The 19439-nt window shown below is 55.4% G+C and overlaps 6 protein-coding genes across 6 annotated transcripts; 2 read left to right on the top strand and 4 right to left on the bottom strand.

Moving 5' to 3' along the window:
* Positions 1–1151: 1151 nt before the first annotated feature.
* On the bottom strand, positions 1152–2267 carry NCS54_00505100 (MR-MLE domain-containing protein; the record flags this gene model as incomplete). Its single annotated transcript, XM_053150567.1, has 1 exon — positions 1152–2267. One exon carries the CDS (start codon positions 2265–2267, stop codon positions 1152–1154), a length of 1116 nt encoding a protein of 371 aa, XP_053006542.1.
* Positions 2268–3313: 1046 nt separating this feature from the next.
* On the top strand, positions 3314–4412 carry NCS54_00505200 (PKS-ER domain-containing protein; the record flags this gene model as incomplete). The annotated part of the gene is made up of 2 exons (XM_053150568.1): positions 3314–3824; positions 3877–4412. 2 exons carry the CDS (start codon positions 3314–3316, stop codon positions 4410–4412), a joined length of 1047 nt encoding a protein of 348 aa, XP_053006543.1.
* A 199-nt stretch (positions 4413–4611) lies between these two features.
* On the bottom strand, positions 4612–6029 carry NCS54_00505300 (Hypothetical protein; the record flags this gene model as incomplete). Its single annotated transcript, XM_053150569.1, has 2 exons — positions 4612–5276; positions 5378–6029. The coding sequence occupies 2 exons, from the start codon at positions 6027–6029 to the stop codon at positions 4612–4614; spliced, it is 1317 nt and encodes a 438-aa protein (XP_053006544.1).
* A 785-nt stretch (positions 6030–6814) lies between these two features.
* NCS54_00505400 (Hypothetical protein) lies at positions 6815–11343 on the bottom strand (the record flags this gene model as incomplete). The annotated part of the gene is made up of 4 exons (XM_053150570.1): positions 6815–6826; positions 6878–9650; positions 9856–9964; positions 11268–11343. The coding sequence occupies 4 exons, from the start codon at positions 11341–11343 to the stop codon at positions 6815–6817; spliced, it is 2970 nt and encodes a 989-aa protein (XP_053006545.1).
* A 2289-nt stretch (positions 11344–13632) lies between these two features.
* Positions 13633–14495, top strand: NCS54_00505500 (Hypothetical protein; the record flags this gene model as incomplete). The annotated part of the gene is made up of 2 exons (XM_053150571.1): positions 13633–14172; positions 14223–14495. The coding sequence occupies 2 exons, from the start codon at positions 13633–13635 to the stop codon at positions 14493–14495; spliced, it is 813 nt and encodes a 270-aa protein (XP_053006546.1).
* A 391-nt stretch (positions 14496–14886) lies between these two features.
* On the bottom strand, positions 14887–18826 carry NCS54_00505600 (Coatomer subunit alpha; the record flags this gene model as incomplete). Its single annotated transcript, XM_053150572.1, has 6 exons — positions 14887–15129; positions 15184–16304; positions 16354–18252; positions 18306–18625; positions 18686–18735; positions 18797–18826. The coding sequence occupies 6 exons, from the start codon at positions 18824–18826 to the stop codon at positions 14887–14889; spliced, it is 3663 nt and encodes a 1220-aa protein (XP_053006547.1).
* Between the last annotated feature and the right edge of the window lie 613 nt (positions 18827–19439).

Consider the following 19439-nt stretch of genomic DNA (forward strand, 5'->3'; position numbering starts at 1 on the left):
AACAGGGGAAGAGACGACAGAGGTATCCGGGCGATACAGGTTCAAGGCAAGGCGTCGTGCCTCGGGAGGGAAGAAGATCGGCTGGCAGGAGGCCGAATGCGTTTCGGGCTCAGACGATGTCGGCCCTTTCGCGGTCGGCGAAAGTTGGTAGGGAAGGAGTCAGTTGGGTATGTTCCTTCCTCGACGGGAGACGGGGTAGCGTTCGGGTAGTCGCAGTGTAAGTGAGAGAGGATGCGTGTGAGGGGGAAGGAGGTAGAGGAAACTCGCATCACGGTGAGAAAATGAAAGATGAAGAGGAAAGGAAAAGAAGGAAGTTTCCAGGCAGCGACGAGATCATCGAGGTGAAAAAAATAAAAACACACGTTGCGCAGTTTGCCAGTTCCTTGACAGTGTTGGCACTGGCAGCTTTGAAGCGCCTGAAACGCGGCCTCTGACTGGCTTACCAACTTTGCGTACCAACAACCACCATTTGTGATGCATGCACGTATGAAAGAACAGGCCACCATCAAAGGCCTGAGTTATCTTGCGGTAGCTACGACTGCTGGTATCTCAAAATTTTGGAATAATGACGCTAGAGTAGTAATTATAGGAGATCCCAAAGTCGTCTCTGCTCTACCAGTCATGCCGTGTACATCATCGGGAGTTACGGATAGTGGGATGGCAGAATGGAGACCTCATAAAAATGCAGCCGTGAATTATGCATGCTTGATTCACTCCTGAAGGCCTTCAATTGGAGGCCGACCCCTTTGTACACTACGGTCGTACAGTTCTCTCTACGCAAGGCAGACCATCTGCAGGTTGCCTTGGTTGTTGACCGGGGTTCGTGATCTGCCCCACTAACTACATCTCTGACGACCAACACCGGTCTCCAAGTGCAAGTTGAAGCATGTGAAGCAGATGGGAATGTACAAGAAAGATTGGCTGTGAAATTTACGCTTATTTATTTAATTCCTAGATCCAATCTCCAGCTAATGGGCTACGTGATCTCATTGGCAGAGCACCCGTGCGAAACACTGTTGGACTCCCTCATCTCTCGGGTAGGTGCCTTCCCGTAGGAGATATATGCTAGGGCCCCTGCATGTCATCCACTCAAGCACAACTCAACACCTCCATCCTCCAACGAGGCATTCTTTCAGCGGTTACCAACCTACTCAAGAGTAGCTGGCAACAGGCTCGCCTATCACATCCATCCGAGGCGTAATACCCAGCCCCGGTTCTGTGGGCGCCTGCACACGTCCATCCTTGACTGTGAAGTTGCCGTCGGCAGTCTTGACCTTGACCATGTCACGGCACTCAAGAATGCACCGGAGGTGTTTCTCGGGGATGGTCTGTCCCAGGTGAACAATAGCCGCAAATGCGACATCGGATCCAGTCGTCTCCTGGCAGCTCATGGTGTACCCGGCCGCGATGGCAATGTCCCTGTGACGTCGACTCTTCGTCAAGCCGCCGTTCTTAGAGATCTTGATACCGAAACCCTCGGCCGCATCATCAGCAATCATGTGCACGATGGACGCGTCGCTGGTGGCAAGCTCGTCAAAGTGGATGGGAATGTTGGTCCTCCGCCGCAGCGAAACGCACTCGCGCCACGTCGCGCAGGGCGCCTCGAGGACAAAGTCGAGGCCGTCAGGGAGAAGGCGCAGCATGCGGAGGGCCGTCTCGACCGTCATGCCACCATTGGCATCGACAAGGAAGAACTCGCCCGGCTGCTTGTCGGCCAGCGAGGCGGCGATGCGTTTGGCATCCTGCACTGGCTCGCCATCGATCTTGACAGAGTGCCCGATATAACCCCTTGCCCGGTGATCTGCCACTCGCTTGCGCATCTCTTCGGGCTCGCCCACGTAGATGGACGAGATGATGGGAAGGCCCACGTTGGTGCGGCCACCGAGGAGCTCGCAGACAGGGAGGCCGACTGACTTGCCAAATATGTCCCAGCAGGCAATATCGATGGGAGTCTTGGCATGCTCGTGACCAACAAGAGCATAATCCATAGCCTCATTTATGCGGTCCAGCCTCCGAGGATCGAGGCCGATGAGCCATGGGGCGATCTCGGCGATACCCGCCCTCACACCGAGAGCATGGGCAGCGATGTAGGTCGAGCCAAAGGGAGTGCTCTCGCCCCAGCCCTCGATGCCCGTGTTGGTGGTGATGCGGACAAAGGTACCATCGAAGCTGCGGTACTCTCGCCCGCCAGAGAGCCGATAGGCACCGCCAGAGTAGGGCAGCTCAGCCTGGAAGACGTCGATCTTTGCGATCTTGAGCTCAGACATGATGACTTGAGAGCAGTTGACGAGGGGATTCTGGATCAAGAGTGAGGATCCTTGCAATTGTGATGGCTGAGGACTGACAACGCTCGTAGGCGGATAACCAGGTCTCTTAAATACACGATATCTTACCGATAGAGGCACACACCCGATATACAACCTCATGATAAGGTCCCCTACTTCTCGCATGTGACTTCCGCTCACCCCGCGAATCTGGGGTAGATGAATCCAACTTCCCCTCACTTCATCCTGCAAGCTCTCTTATCTCTCCCGATTGAGGTTAATGGAGTCCCGGAGTCCCAAAGGGGAACTCGGCAGCTGCCTCAAAGGAGAAATCGGATGCGGCATGGATTGGGATTTGGAGCCATCAAGGTGTGGTATCCACGGGTTCCTGGTCCGAGTAAGTGTGAGGGTGTAGCCGTGTAAGTCAGGTCAGTCTCCCTATCTCGCGGGTGAAAAAGAGTCTCGGTACCAACTTTATTGCGCAGGGTATTGCTCCTCTTCTTCTAATCATTTGGTTAACGAACTAGGTATTCCTGTCTTTTGCTGATGTTTCCTTGATAACACACACGCCTTGAGGTATGCTGCTTGACAAGACGTTGGATCGGGTTCCGAAGCCGAGAAAGCCACTAAGCCATCGACAACCCGATCTGCAGCAGATCTTCCCCGCATAATCTCCATCCTAGCGCATATCGAATTACTCAGTGACATGTTGAGAGCCAGCCAATCGCGATGAGATGTCCCGCAAGGAAACTCGGATCCATCTGCCACAATGCCGTCCCGGCTACACTCCCCGATATGTACGGAGATCACTCCATTGAGAACCCGGATTCGTTCCCGGCCAAGTCAGAAACAATCAGATGAACATTTGGAGTGATACAATGTGAATAGACCATGAGAACATCGACTTACAAATCAACTCAACCCCGCTTGCTTATATGTCAGCAGCAAAGACGTAACTATTCGCAATACCGCTATATAAAGAGACCAACACGCCCTCACCCATTCATACCACCACAGATTCACCTCAACTACAAGGGAAACCTGCAAAAATGTCTCTACCTACCACCCGTCAGGCCTGGCGTCGAACCGACGACTACACCCCTGGGACACCCAAGGTGAAACTCGTCACAGAGGACCTCCCCCTTCCACTTCACCCCACGGCCGTTCTGATCAAGATCCACGCTGTGGCACTCAACTACCGCGACGCCAACATCGCCAACGGAGGAAACCCTTGGCCCGTTACCCCCAACGGTGTTCCTGGTAATGACGCCGCCGGAGAGATCATCTCGGTTGGTGACCGAGTGTCGCTTGTGTCTGTAGGAGACCGAGTTGCTCCCATCACAGACTCCGAGTATGTTACTGCCCGCTCGACTGGTCGGTCTTGGCTCGCTGCCAACGAGGATGGTACTTTGGCTACCTACCTTGTCTTTGATGAAAAGCTCGTCACCAAGCTGCCTGAGCACCTCGACTGGGTCCAGGCCAGTATCATCCCTTGCGCTGGAACAACCGCCTGGTCTGCCCTTAAGGGCGCCACCATCGGCCAGACTGTTTTGATCCAGGGTTAGTATCCAGCAAACCATATATGAGAAGCGCACTCGTTGACAGTTACAAGGTACGGGCGGTGTCTCTACCTTTGCCCTCAAGTTGGCCCGCGCCTCTGGTCTCAGGGTCATCCTGACGTCGTCCAGCGATGAGAAGCTTGAGCAGATCAAGAAGCAGTTTGGCAAGCCCGAGATCCAGACTGTCAACTATAGGACACACCCCGAGTGGCAGCAGGAGGTGCTCCGCCTGACAGGAGGTATCGGTGTCGATCTCGTTGTTGAGAACGGTGGTAGCAGCTCCCTCGTTAAGAGCATGGAGTGCACACGCCGCGGCGGTATCGTCAGCCAGGTTGGCTACCTCGGCGGACCTAAGCCCGAACATCTCAAGGAGTTTGTCTCGACCATCATCGACAGGCGACTGAACGTCCGAGGAATCAATGCCGGCTCCAAGGACGACCAGGACGAGTTGATGGCTGCCATCTCGGCTACTCAAATGACCTTTGAGGATATTCTTGACTCGGTGTGGTCGTTTGACAAGTCGGACGAGGCCATTGAGTTTGTCTGGCAGGGCAAGCAGGTTGGAAAGGTTGTCATCAAGTATGACTAGCGAGATCAAAGACAAAGAAACGTGTATGAGCAAGCGCTTGAAAGGGGACAGGGACAAAAACGCGCAAGGCTCGTTGAGAGGCAACAAAGGTCAATCAAGTAGCATTATAAACAAAGGGCATCAACTATCCAAGTCATCAAAGGGAGAAACGTAGAGTATCAACCGTCTAACCTTCCATCTATCATAGAACAGCAAGCTTTTAAATCTTGCTCATCCATCCTGTCCCCATTCTTCGCATATTCTTCCCCTTGGCCATCATCAACAACCCTCCACCCATGGCCAGGACACTCCCCGCAAACGCCTGCGCACCATAGTATCCTCCCTCGACATCAATGATGGCACCCGCAATAGGCGGTCCCGTCAACGCCGCAAAACTCGCAACCGTGAAGGCCATACCCATCCGCACGCCAATCTTGCTAAGATCCTGTGTCAGCAACGACACACCCGTGGGGAACAAACTCTGAATGGCCGCTGCAATGATGCCGTATACAACAGCCCAGGCGTACAAACCCGGCTTGTCAGTCACCAGCATCCAGAAGTACAGCAGCAGAGACGCCGCGAGGGCGTGCGGGGCGAACACGTTGATGGCGCCTGTGTGGTCGGCGACCCAGCTTGATGCCAGACGGCCGACGATACCCACACCGTTGAGGATCATGAGGAGGTCGAGGGATTCAGTGTACGCGAGAGGAGGATCGAGTGCGATCTGTGAATACGCAGCGATGAAGTAGTATGCGAGATACACACCCCAGCAGGTGAAGAACGATGCCGTAACGTACAAGGCAAACTCGACGTCCTTAAAGGCAGACCAATCTACTAGGGGGTTCGAACCACGGGGCTTGATTCTAGGCTTGGCAAATACCAAAGCTACAGACAGTGTCACAGCTGCGTGAGACCCGCGATCCTCAACGTCCACGCAAAGCCCAGCTTCGGCAAAAGCTGTCTAACAAGGCTAGGAAACACCATACCCCCCGTGGCACTCCCACACGCAGCAATGCCCATGGCCAGAGCACGTCGTCTAGCAAAGTACGTCGACAACACCGCAAGAACAGGACAGAAAATGCAGCTATGCCCAAGCCCAACAAGAACACCCTGAGCAACGAAGAAGTGCCAGTACTCGGAACCCACCGAAGTAACCATGATGCCCACAACCTGCAGCAAAATACCGGTAGTAAACACATACCGAAAGTATCCAGCATCAACCAACCGTCCGGTAAGAGTGCCCGCAAAGAACAACAAAAAGACACTAACGGATCCAATCCACGAGATTTCGCTCGCCGTCCGACCAAGCTTGTCAACGTAGTAAGCCTGAAAGATGCCAAAAGAGTTAACCCAGCCCCAAGTGTTCATGTAGACCAAGTGGCCAGAGAAGCAAACGCACCAGGCTCTCCATCCGCCGTCTGGAGGTGTCAACGAGCTGAAACTGGATTGAGGGGATACTCGACGTATAACTTGTTCCACAATACTCATCTCGAATTCTTGAGGCTCTTCTTGCTGTATGGTGTTGACCCCGTCAAAGGGCGTCATCTGTCCCCTTTCTTCATCCGGCTGAACAGACCCTTGCGGCATAAGTGTTTCTGGCACGGTTGTGCCTTCTCTCTCAGAATCCGCTCCGTTCATGTTGAGTATTCACTTGAGAAGTCTCAATGGGAATGTTTTGATCCCTCTGACGTTGACAATTCAAAGAAACCCCTGTTGGCTATCAACGATGAAGAATACCCATCAAGAGCCTAATTGCATGTCACAGAGGAATAAGGCAAAGTTATACATTTTTAGTTCTTTGTTTCGACATTGTTCCTGTCACAATCATCCTATAGTTTCCACGTTCAATCCCCCATATTCTTTGTGTCCGTGTTTAACCGAACACCTCACGAGCCGAACACCACCACACAACTTTGCACGCCTCTGTACCAATTGTTTCAATACACTAGGTCCAGGTCACGTTCAAGGTCAAAGCAAGGCTATGTTGAGCTGAACTCGGTTTCGAGTCAGGGGATAAGCCGACCTTGGTGACACAAGACGAGATGCCAACGAGACACACCCCTAACAAAAGCCATACTCGGCTCACAAGGTCATAACTCATTATCTATGCAACCTGCTTCATGCGTATTTCATATCAATGCCTCTCTGTATACTCATAGTCAGGCCGTTCGTCGATACATACAACAAACTCGGGGGCATCCATAGTGTCCAACAGACATGTACGCAACCAGCCCTGCCTCCCATGCTTGCTCCGTCATTGTTCCTTCACTATCAGCCTAAATACAATCCCATCCCATCCCATCCCATCCGCAAGTTTGACTCCAGTAATGCCCCTTCTCCCAGCTAAGTCTATTCCTCCTCCACATGGTCCATCATCTCACACCCACACCATTATCAATCTCGTTCCAAGCCACTGTCCGCACCTACATGAGGATCTACTTCAAGTTAGCCATCTGCTCAAGCACGAATAGTCAGTGAACACTTACACAGTCGCCTTCCTGCTTTCCTTGTGGGATACCCATATCTTCAAACGTCGCTGGGCCCTTGCCTGCCTTAGGTGGCGGTGCAGTTGCCGCGCTAGGAGCAGGGCTAGGCTTGTTATCAGGCCTCTGGAACTGCGATGGCGGCGCACTGCCAGTCCTGGGAGGTCCAGTAGGGCCCCCTTGAGGTCCTCCTGGTCCTCCTGGTCCACCCTGAGGTCCGCCAGGTCCGCCAAAGGGTCCTGGGGGGGGACCACTGGGGCCTGGGCCACCAGGAACACGATTTTGAGCGCTCGAGGTACGCGGCGGCCGCATATCAGGGCGCATCTCTCCCTGCTGTGGTCGAGGCTGCTGTGGGCCTCCCTGCTGAGGACCTCCTTGCTGCTGGTTCTGAGGGAGCGAGCTTCCTCGCTCGGGTCGGCCACTGGCTCCAGGCACGCGAGAGAAGCGTTCGTAGTTCTGAGGCTGACCCGGCCCACCCTGGGGCCCGGGTGGGTATTGGCCAGCAGGAGGAGGCTTCTGGAGTCGGCCACCCTGAGGCCCGGCATCAGGGTATGGTGCTGCGCTGCCTGGTCTGGCAAAGTTGTTGTCCTCTGGGTAAGGAGATGGTCGTCCTCCTGGTCCTCCAGGGCCACCGGGGCCACCAGGACCACCAGGACCTGGGCGGCCACCTTCATATCCAGCAGATGCAGCTCTACCACGCAAGTCAGGACGGCCAGGCCCACCAGGACCACCAGGACCACCAGGGCCGCCAGGACCGCTAGGGCCGCCGGGACCGCCGGGACCTCCAGGTCCTCCGGGTCCACCAGGATGGAGGTTACCCATTGACTGGGAGCCCGGCATTGGTCGAGGACCACCGGTCTGGGGCTTGATACCAAAGGCGCTTGAAGGACGGTCTGCTTGAGGTCCCAGCCGTGGGTCTTGGTTAAATCGAGGAGAGGTAGGTCCCCGAACATCATCCTCGGGGTAAGGCGCCGTGGACTTAGCACGAACGGTCAGGGGTGGCGGTCGATCATCCTCGGGGTACGGGGCTGCGGAATGAGGTCGCGGTGGGCCTTGGTTGGCATCTAGCCGGACATTGAAGGCGGGAGGTCGGTCTGTATTGGCCGCAGGGAGCACGAAGGAAGCCCGGGAGGGATCGGGGAAGTTGACGTGCTCCGAGACGAGGGTTGGCCGGGCTCCTAGGGATTGGTTAGGGGCCAAGCCAGGGGAGGGGGATGGCTGTCGGCCTCCAGTAGCGTCGATGGTAGGCGAGGCAGGGGCGCTGTTCTCGCTCAGGGTGGGCATCTGCTGTGGCTGCTTGAAGCGATCGGGTCGTTGTCCCCGCTGAGAACCGTGTTGCGACTTGATTCGGGTCAGCGTAGTCGTCTCGTGGTCGGCCTTGGAGAGAGTCCTGTCGGCGTCAAGCGACTCGAGTCGGCCGATGGCGTCCTTATTGCCGTGGTCGGCCGCAATCTGGTACCACTTCCGGGCCTCCGCCAGACTCTTCTCAACGTGTATTCCTATCTCGTTGTAGTATCCCAAAGCGAATTCTCCAGTAGGAAGTTTGGCGGCTGCAGCTTCTTGAGCGTACTTGTACGCCAAAGCCTCGTTCTTCTTAAAGACACCCTCGTATCCAAACAAAAACCATCGACTGACACCCAGGGCAGCCTCTGGCAGACCCTGCTTGGCTGCCAAGCCGTAGTAGTGGATGGAGTATGATGGGTTGAAGTCGCAGCTGAATTGGCAAAGTTCATATGCTTGGCCCATCTTGAGCTGGGCCTTGGCGAAGCCTAGGTAAGCTGACTTCTCGATATACATCTTGGCCGTGAGGGGGTTGTTGGGCAGCAGACCCTCGGGAATGGTGATGTCGGGCAGATCCCGTCCGATGAGCATGCCGTACACGTAGGCGCCCTGGGGAGCGTCTTCATCAGAGCTATCGGCGGCGGCCTGTATCCGCTCAAGACCAGTCGAGTAGTCCTTGGTCTCGCCGTGCTGGCCCAAGAGGCTCATCATGCCCATTCGGTACAGCGAGGCGGAATCCTTGAGGGATAAACCGCGGTAGTAATGCTCCTTGGCCTTGGACATGTCGTTGGACTGCTCGTACAGCATGCCCATTCGATATTCCGATCGGGCGTGGCCAAGCTCAGCGGCACGCTTGTAACCGACATAGGCCTCACGCTTGTCGACGCGATTGCCAAACTTGCCAAACTCGAGCCATTTTGAGCGCATGTAGAGTGCCTCGGGGTGCTCTTGCTGTGACAGGTAGGAGATGATGTTGATTGCATCGAGGCGGAGCTCATGTTCTATGCGAGGGGTAGCGGGTCGGGCCCTGTCGCCATACTCTCTCGTGAGGCTCTCCTGGGAGATGTCTGCCCAGGTAAGGACGTCGCGCGCCCAGGTAATCTGCATCGAGACATTCTGGGAGTGCAAAACGTGCTTGCGCGCGTTCCATAGTATCTCCTCCTTCTCCTCGTCAGTCGGGGGGATGTTATCGCCCTTGACCTTGGGGAAGGGCGAAAAGGAGGGGGCGTCGAAGTTCATGGTGCTGAGGCGCTCGGTCCTGTAGGCGTCGCTCGATTGGTATGCTCGAATATCGTCGTCTGAGACCTGGGCGGCGTTGGCCTGGGGCCGGGGCTGGTCAGCTCCCCGAGGGTTGATATAAGTCGAGAGGGAGGGCTCGCGGGTGTGACGAGGTCCAGGTCCAGGTGCAGCTTCGGATCGCGGTTCAACAGAAGTAGCCTCGAGCTCCATGCGCTGGAGGTCCTCCTGCATGTTTTGGGGGACCTGAGGGGTTACCCTAGATACAAGGACAACAAAGAATCGTCAGCGCGCCCCACCTTTCCACCGTTGCAACCGGATCCGGCTCTCACAGGCAAGCTTAAGGGGACTGGGACGGGGACGGAGCAGGGCAGGGAGCTTGGGCTTGGGGAATCGGGAAATAGAAACTGGAGCCTGGGCCGCAAACGGGATGGGATTAAAAGGGGAGAAACCAGGCGACGTACCTTTGGGGCGCAGGAGCGACGACCTCTGGCATATAATAGTCGTCGAAACCACCGGGGACAAAGGTCGCACCGAGTTGTGGGGGAGCCATGTCGTTTTGCTGGCTCTCGTCTGTCGGAGAAGGACGTAAGATGTCAGCACGAGGATTGGGGGAAAGGATGAATAATGAAGGGGCCCTGGTTCTGGCCTCTCCCGTGGAGATGAGGGCACTGTAAGAGCTGACGGGCGCGGTCGCCGATGACTCTGCAGAGACGGCGCGTAACCCCTCCTTTCGCCCAAGCCAGCAGGCGACCGAAGGACGAGCTGAATTGCTGTGCGTGCGCTGCGCTGCGTTCTGGCTTGGTTGGCTGGCTTGCCTGCCTACCTGCCTGATTGATTGATTGATTGGTGGCGGTGGTTCCAGCGACAAGCTGCAGAATTAGTCGATTTGACGTAGACTGTAGGCTGGTTGTGGCCCGAAGGAAAGGCTCCAGAATCAAGATGGAGTGTGAAACGCCAAACGGAGGCGGTTCGGGAGCCCAACGACGAGGGGATCCAGAAGTAGTAACAGTGCGGCGGGGTTCTAGAGCCCAACGTCGGGTGGTGCCTCAGGGGATCAAGCACAAGGATCCAGGTCCAAAGCGCGCCAAGAACCACTCTGCTAGGGGCCGACTGGGATTGTCCGTAGGTACTGCCGAGAGACAAATGTTGTCGGAAGCGGGACGCAATGGAGCAGATACGAAGATCTACTAATACCCGTAAAAGAATAAGAAAAGTCGCTTGGACGATTGCTTGGACGTGCCGTTCCGCGATGGCTGTGTCAGGATAGTCACAATGCCGTCCGCCACAGCAGGCGCTTTAGGGGGCCGGTCCTGCGCCGGCCCATTGTGGTGTTTAGGCACTGTTGTATCCTGACCCGCTGGCTGGCATGGCCCAGAAGACATTGCTGAGACCTAGAATGTGGCTTGGTATTCCAAGGACCAGGCTGTGTAGTGGGTGCCAGAGACGCAAATAGCTCCCCTGTCGAAATGACGATGCTGGTCTGGAGCTCTGGGGAAAGACCATGTTGAGCGGGCTTGCGTGTTTCTAAGGGGCTGGGCGTCGACCGATCTTGCAGGTAGCCAGGGACGAGCAAATGCTGACACGGCTTCAAGTCTAGATAGTTCGCGCCAAACTCTGTCGGGGTTCTCATGTCCAAGAGGCGTTTCTCTCTCGAGCTTTGATGTCCTTGTTCTCGTATTGGGGGTCCAAGATTGAGTGCGTCCCAGTCCCTCTTGGTCCAGTGTTGGCCACCAATCAATCAATCAAGTCAAACAAATATGCCGGCGAATGGAGAGTCGCCAGCTCGCACAAGATATGCTCCTGCATATCAGCTCTTACAGAGGGAGCCGGCCAAGTGATGACGGGGATGACGGGAGAATTAAGGGTTGCTTACATGAAGAGTTGCCGGCAGCGGCTGAGCCGCCGGGAGCTCCCTTTCCGAGCTGTGCGTATTGCTGATAGCTCGCCATTGCGGCGGCTTGAGGGTCGGCGTGTGGGGCAAGGGAATATGGGTAGAGAACGAAGAGGTAGTTGGCAAAGAGAGTCGGAAAAGAAGGGAGCCGAGGTCGAGATCAACGAGGAGGCTGAGGGCCCAGACGCTTCGTTATGTATCCGTCAGTGTGACGGGCCTCACGAGATGGGCGGCTGTCCTGTAATCAGCTGTAAGGAGCTGTAACACTAGAAATCGCTAGGCCCAGCCCGCGACTGGCACCCTGTGGGCGTCTTGTAGAGGGTGGGCTGCGGCGGCGGCTGTTGGGAGCGGGGCGCTCCCGAGAAAGAGGTGCGCGCGACGGGCGACAGTGCGTGGGGAAAGGAAAAGCAAAGGGTCGCTCGTGCGTGCTGCGACAGTCGAGTAGCCTGCGACAGACAGGTCGTAAGTGGGCTGTGGGTGAAGGATTCGCAGCAGGGATGTTGGCCCCGTTCGTTCAACGGCGTCTTGTTTCAATTTGTGGAATCAGGAACTCTGTCGTACTGACATGAACTATTAGGTGAGGATCGGCGCGGACATGAGACGGTTCGTATGGAGTAATGCAAGGAGAAGAGAGATTGGGTGTAGGAATGAAATAGGCCAAAGTAATGCGAAGAATAAAGGTGAAGGAGGCAGAGGCAGGCGCCTGAGATCTCAGGTCCTCGACGTCAGATGCCTCTCGCTTAAGTTCCAGGTTGCGAGGGAGGAGGCACCGCCTGCAACTGTCCGACAGTGCAATAGCAGACGAGAGCCCTCTAATGCTGAGGAAACACTCTTATGTCGCGAGAAAATAATCTACATAAAACATAAGAAGAATTAAGAAGATATGATCATAGTAATTAGGTCGTACTCTATAAATACTCTCAAGAGTATTGACAGGGCTCATCTAAGGCGGGCACCAAGTGATGCTTGCTCCGTACGGTCTCATGTTTTTTCTTGGACTATGTGGCTACCTACCTACCTAGCTGCATGGCCCCTTGGTAGATAAATTTAAAGCTATTGAAGATTGCGAAGGAACCTGGCCACGGGAATTTGCATTGCAACTGAAGAGCTATGAAGCTGGAGCTCGGAATGGAGGGTAGCCACACGGCCACGGAGACACCCTTAAGACGAGGGGCAGAGAGGCTGGTTATGATGTACATGCTCGTCACGGCGTCGTGAAGTCATGACCCTGGTACGCTCAAATCTGCCAACCATCGCAGCACATGTCCTGATGCCACTCATTTCTCGTGCTCTTTGGTTAGTTGTCAAGTTTCACATGTGCTGTTGGCTGTAGCTAATCTACCGATACGGGCACCACTTTGAGAGAGCTTTGCTGTAGCTGCATCAGCAGCTCAGCTCAGCCACAGCCCCCGCTGCTATTTTCAGCTTCAGCTCTGTCCCTGGTTTCATTTCCAGCGAGCGCCGCCTGCTGGTCGAGGCCATGATGGGTAGAATTTTGAATTGTTCTTTTTCTGTTGGACCAAAAGTCCTTGTTGTTTCAGCAGGACATGCCATACTCATTGCTGTCTCCGTACACAAGCACGGGCACTACCTAGCAACAGCTGTCGTGTTCTGGACGGCCACGTGAAAGCCTATCTCTCCGACAGTGAACAAGCTTGTTACCTCGTGGCTCCAAATGCGAGTTTAATTAATCGTCTAGTGCGATGCGAGGTACGGAACGGAGTACCTACCTTGGCACTGGAGGTGTCAAGGCAGATAGAACCCGCATAGGTAGCCTAGGCTGACTCTGGTCCAAAGTCCTTTGCGACGGAACTACATATGGAATCTATAAACCGCCGCCAAGACAAGCCGCACAAGGCTGACTTGGACCCCATGGGCTTTCATCGATAGTCTGCCCAGCCCAACCCCAAACAGGTGGGATGTGCTCACTTGCTGTCCATGCGCGATCAGCCGCATGCAACCCAAATATGCGATTTCTATCTGGAAAAGCAGCGAATTACGAAGATGCAATTTTGTTGAAATGGTGCGAACCTGGACGCCGATGAATCTTCCCACATGATTACCTCATCCGAGGTGACCTGGCGGCTCGGACCGGAATTTCTCTCTCCCGAACTACCCCTGCAAGTCCAGCGACCTCGCAACCACCAGCGCCAGGCATGTGCCGTGGCCTCGCGTCACTGAATGCAGCCTGGTGAAGCTTCAATATCACCAACCATCAACACCACGACCCCAACGAACCATACCACAACACCGCCTCATTGACCGCATCATCTCCCACCAAAAACCTCAGTAAAACGCTCTGCGCAGAACAATAACGAGGCATTCTGCTCTCCCCCCCGCGCCCACAATGGCCGACCGCAACCTCGCCCAGATCCTTGCTCAGCTCAAGCACTCCCCATCAATGAGCTACTCCGAAGCCAACGCCCTCCTCTCCAAGGCCAAGCTCGCCCTCCTCAAGCTCAACGCACTCACGCCGTCCCCCAACACCCCCGCTCCCCTCCTCCCCCTCGCCCGCGAGACCTACGAGCAGGGCGCCCTCTTTGCCATCCGCGCCCGCAACCCCGACGCCTTCACCCGCTATGTCCAGCAGCTCCAGCCCTTCTACGAGCTCCCCGCCTCCGTGCTTGCGCCCAACCTGCCTGAGCGGAACAAGGTCACCGGTCTGAGCCTGCTGCTGCTCTTGACTCAGGGTCGATATGCCGAGTTCCACACCGAGCTTGAGAGCTTGGCCAACCGGGAAGGTGGCGGCGGTGACGTCGAGAGTGACCGATACTTGGGCTACCCCATTCGTCTGGAGAGGTGGCTGATGGAGGGATCCTACGACCGGGTTTGGAAGGCCATGAAGAGCAGTGAGGTGCCATGCGACGAGTATAGCGTTTTCTCAGAGGTGAGGATATATACGCCATCGATGATCAACGGATACTAACCTGGACACAGATTCTTAAGAACCAGATTCGCTCCGAAATCGCCTCTAGCAGCGAGCGCGCATACCCCAGCCTCCCCATCAGCTCGACAAAGTCCCTGCTCTTCCTCGACTCGGAGGGCGACGTCATCTCGTTCGCCCACCACCGCGGCTGGGTCGTCCGCGACGGCCAAATCTACTTCCCCGACGCCGCTGAGGGTGAGGATGGCGACCAGAACAAGGAGATGAGCCAGATGGTGATAGAGAATGCTCTGGGCTATGCCCGCGAGCTCGAGACGATTGTGTAGAGCTGCACTAGTGGAGAAGAAGGGGAAACAGGATATAGACGAGTAGAGGAAGAGACAACTGTTGTACGACTAATTCAACTTGACGATATCCGTCCATCCGACGGAAACACAAAGCAAGCAACCGTCCAACACATATACTCATGAGGTCTCCATACGTCATTCTTCTATCGAATTGTGTACGTCTCGCATGAATTCAGGCTAAGTTGCAGCTATAAAGACACGACATGACTCCTATGCCATCGTTCTACCAACCTATCGTCCAAGTCCAGCCATTTTTGAAAACCATAGACGTTCCCTTTCGGTCCACCTGGCTTCTTTTGTGCATCGTTGACTCGAAACTCCATGTCCCAACTTTGCGCTCCAGTCATTAAATCTTCTACTCTTTAAAGGCTTAAGCGAATAGCTTCAAGCCGCTGCCATGCTTGCCAATCTCGCAAACCTGGCACACTCGGCAAACGGTGCCCTTGTACTGGGTGTGGTACTTGGAGCCGTCAAAAGCACACTCCTCGAATGCTGTACCGCTGTAGATGGGAGTGTGGCTGGCCGCGCACACGTCAAACTCAGCGAACTGATCAAACTCGATCTCAACAGCATCATGAGGGTTGCGCTCGCACTGAGCCTTAGCTCTCCTGGCCTATTTAGGGTGTTAGCAACTGGGACAGATTAAATAGGGGCAGTGACAACTTACGTTCTCCACAATCTTGCTGGCACCACCGTTAGCAATGATGCGGTTAGCAAAGCTCAGGGCAGAGTTGTAGTTCCTGTTGCGCATGGCCAGTTGCATGGCGCTAAGCAGGGCAAGCTGTCGATGAGGCACCTCGATCTTGGGGATCGTGAAGTATGCCGACAGCTCAAGGCTTCTCTGAAGCTTCTCGGGGTCACTGGCTACGACCTCAGCGGAGCCCAGTTGTCTCCTCGAGAGCTCGATGTCCATAGCAACAGCGTACTCGCTCGCCGAAGCAATGAGCTTCTTAGCCTCAGCCACCTCGTCCTCGCTCGAAACAGCGTTGACCAGGATGGAGTGCAGGATACCTCTGAAAATGTTGACACCAGCATCCAGCCTGTTGGACTTCATTGAGTCGTAGCCCGCCTGCAGGTCGTTGGAGGCAAGGTGCTCCAAATCCCGAGGGATAATAGGCAGAACCCTTCTGGGGTCGGTCTCATCCAGAGTTCGGCGGACATAGTTCACCAGGGGTGGCAGGCCCTGGGAAGCCGGGAGGAAGGTCCTAGAGGCCGAGTAGACCTCAAGGAATCGCGGCTTGAGTGGTGCAAAGTCGACAGCGCCGACCTGTCGGTTCAGGAGCTGCATAGCCGTCTCGAACGAACCACCGGCAATGTGATCCACAGCCAGGGGCGAGTTTCGTGCCCAAAGGTCAGCCTCACTGCTGGCAGCGCCGCCAGCATCAGCACTCTCAACATTGACGAAGTCGCTGTCAACCTCAGGAACATCATCGTCACCCATATCCCAGCCGGCAGCATCCTCATCGTCATCATCGATCAAGGAGACGTTGCGCTTGGCAGCAGAATCGTCCTCCAGGGCGTCCTCGAAGCCTCCGGTGGCAGCAGCAGGCTCATCCTCAAGTGAAAGACCCTCAACCTGCCCGAGAAGAGCCTTCTCAAAGAAGGATTGCGAAGTAGCCTTGGTGGGCCAGTTGGCCTTGAAGGTGGGCACAACAGGCTTGGGAGTGGACAGGGGAGCACCGAGAGTGGGCATGGTGAGGTCTTCCTCAGTCAGACCAGTGGCCTCCAGGATGGCCTGGCACTCCTCCTCAAGGCCGTTAGACTTGGCAGTCATGTACGCAAGAGGGTCTAATACACAGTTAGTGAGATGAAAGATAGGTAGTTAGCTTATACTTACAGAGGTCAATCTCCTTGAACATCTGAATGCGATCCTCAACCTCGCCGAGATAAACGGCGTTCTGGAAGCGCGAGGTAAAGTCACCACGGTGCTCAGCAATCTTGGCCATTCGAGCAAGCTTAGAGTGGTCACCAGTAGCGAGGTACAGGAAGGAAAGCTTGTCGAACTGCTTCAGCTTCTGGTAGCACATCTCGACGACCTGGTGGTTGCCATGTGCCAGGGCCTCGGTGCTAAGGCGAGTCCAGAACTTGGGCTTGTCAAGCTCCTTAGCCATCTCAACAGCCACGTCAAGGTTGCCGCACTCAATGGCAAGGTCGAATCGCGTAGTAGGGTCCTGGACGAACTGCAGAGCGATCTCGGGGTAGCCCTTCTTCTGAAGATATGAAATGATGGACTGTCCCACAAGGCTGGAATTTCGGATAATGTGAAGCATCTCCTCGTAGTTTCGCTTCACAAGGGCCAGCTTGAATCGGTACTCGGTAGGGTCGATCTGTAGGATACGGGGCTTGGCGGCTCGGTCAAGGCAGTAAACGTTGCGGCCCTTGACCTTGACCAGGTAGACGGTCTGGTCGAGGGTTCGGACAATACCGTTGTCGCCGTTCAGGAGGGTGTACTTGACGTGGTTGAGAGTCGAGTAGAGGAGGACACCAGCATCGTCCCAGGTGGCGCTCTTGATACGAATCGTCTCGTGGAGGGTGCTGACCTGCTCGAGAGTCTTGGTAACAATGGTGACATTGTGCTTGCTCAGGAGAGCGGCGTAGAGGCCATCGTTGGACCACACAACATACTTGACACCGTTGACGGCAAGCTCACCGGTGCTCTTCTTCTGCTGGATATCGTAGAGGTGGACGGCGGTCGGGGTGATGATCAGCAGATTGCCGGTACCTCCAAAGTAGATGTCAGTGGTACCAACGGGAGGCTTGAAGGATCGGGTCGTGTTGTTGGAGAGGTCCTTGATATCGATGGTCTGGTTGGCCGAGTTGAGCACGGCGAATCGGTTGCGAGCCACGAAGATGGCCGAGTTGCCAGCGCCACGCTTGGACTCGGCTGGCTCGATAGCGCCCGAGCCATCCTTGGGGAGGTTCACCAGCTCATAAGAGCCTCCATCGGCGGGGGAGGTGACAAGGATAGATCGCTCCGCAGGGTTGTAGGACAGCGTGCGGGGCGCAACCCAGGCGCTACCGAGCTTCTTGAGCGACAGGAGGGTAGGGCTCTCAATGTTCTTCTGGAAATCGTAGGACTTGACATGCTTCTCCTTGGTGACGTAGAACAGCTGGTTCTGGTGAACAGCAGAGGCAGGGCGCTCACGCTCCAGCTTGAAGACCATGACACCATTGTCGTGGCCCGCAGCAAAGAGGTTAATCTCGGGGTGAGCAGCAATGACCCAGAAGCGGTCGTTCTCTCGCTTGAACGACTGGACGGCAGTTCGCTTGTTGAGATCCCATACGCGAATCGTCTTATCCTCACCAGCAGACAGAATCAGGTCCTGGTGAGGGTGGAAAAGACATCCAGAAGCGTTCTGGAAATGCCCTCGGCATGTATCAACCTCCCAAGCCTTGGTCTCGCTCATGCGCCAGAGCTTGACTAGACGGTCGTCGCCAGCACTCACAATGAGGGGCATTGTGGGATGGAAGGCGACCCAGTTGACACCTCGGTCGTGGCCCTCGAGGACGAACTTGACAACGGCGTCGGTGTTGCCAAACATGTCGGTCTGGTTCTGGTTGGCGCGCGCCATCTGGTCTTCAAAGGACATCGAAGTGGGGGCAGAGTGCTTCTTTCGGAGGCCGGAGATGTCCCAAACACGGACGGACTGATCGAGAGAGGCCGAGACGACGAGGTCTTCCTTGGGGTGGAACTGGGCGCACATGGCATAGTGGTTGTGGCCAGTCATGGTGCAGACTATGGACACATCAGCATTTCAGAACATTTGGCAGAGCGCCAACGCAACCTACTCAATGAACGGTTCTGCCAGTTCCATATCCGAATGGTCTGGTCATCCGAGGCTGACAGAATCCAGGGAAGCTCGTGGTGGAAGAAGACGGTTCGGACATAGTCAAGATGGCCGTTGAGGGTGAACAGGCAGCGCCTGGTCTGGTAGGACCAGACCTTGATCTTGTAGTCGTCACCGCCTGAGACGAAGAGCGGTTGGGTCTTGTGGAAATCGACACCTCGGACAGGGCCATCGTGTTCCTCGAAGCGATCAATCAATGTTCCCATTCGGTAATCCCAGAGCTGGATAGTGGAAGAGTGTAGCGACACGAGGATCCATGGTCTGATGGTGACTTGTCAGCTTGGAGGTTGCGATGCGGTTCAGCGACGGTCAACGACTGACCTCTTGGGGTGGAAGGCAATGCCCTTTGCTCGAGAGGACTTGGACTCAAACTGCGCAACGAATACAATTAGCCAATTTGGACCGGGACACATCATGGCCGCGCATTCATACCTTGGTCAACATTCCCGGGGAGGACTGCATCTTGGCGGGGAGGTGAAGCCGCAGCTTCAAGCATTAAGGGGTGGAACAATACGGGCCCAAGAAGCGGTCGGTGGAGGCAGTTGCTCAGCTTGCTTGTCGCTAGATCGCAATCGTCGGAGCGAGCTGGCCAGCAGAGCGTGGAGAAGGGGGAGGTTGTGAGGAGGGAAAAGGGAGGGATAGTGGTGGTTGAATGCTGGCCGTGGAGGGATCTCCTACCTAGGAGGCTTAAGCAATCGTGTCCCAAAGTGTGGGCTGCCATTCATGGCTGGGGAGGCTAAACCCACCCGCAACATCCATTGTTCCGCTCGTTAAGCTCCCTGAATGTGGCTTGACACCGACCCCTGAAGCCAGACACTCGGGTCAAGGATAAACCTATCGTCTAATTCTCCCCTAAAGATAATAGAGTATAATAAGAATGAATAAAAGTGGCTTGAGTAATGAGATTACTTTATGCCATTTTCTAGAAATTTATTGATAATACTTCAGAGGAGTTGGGGAACTCTCTTCACGTTCTGGCATGCCAAATGCAGGGGACACGATACCGATACAGTACGACGCCCAGAAGCCACTGGGGCCTGTCACAGCCACAGGCCCGGGCGCCACATCATGACGG

This window comes from Fusarium falciforme, chromosome 4 (genome assembly GCF_026873545.1).
Source record: "Fusarium falciforme chromosome 4, complete sequence".
In the NCBI taxonomy this organism is placed as follows: Eukaryota; Fungi; Ascomycota; class Sordariomycetes; order Hypocreales; family Nectriaceae; genus Fusarium; species Fusarium falciforme.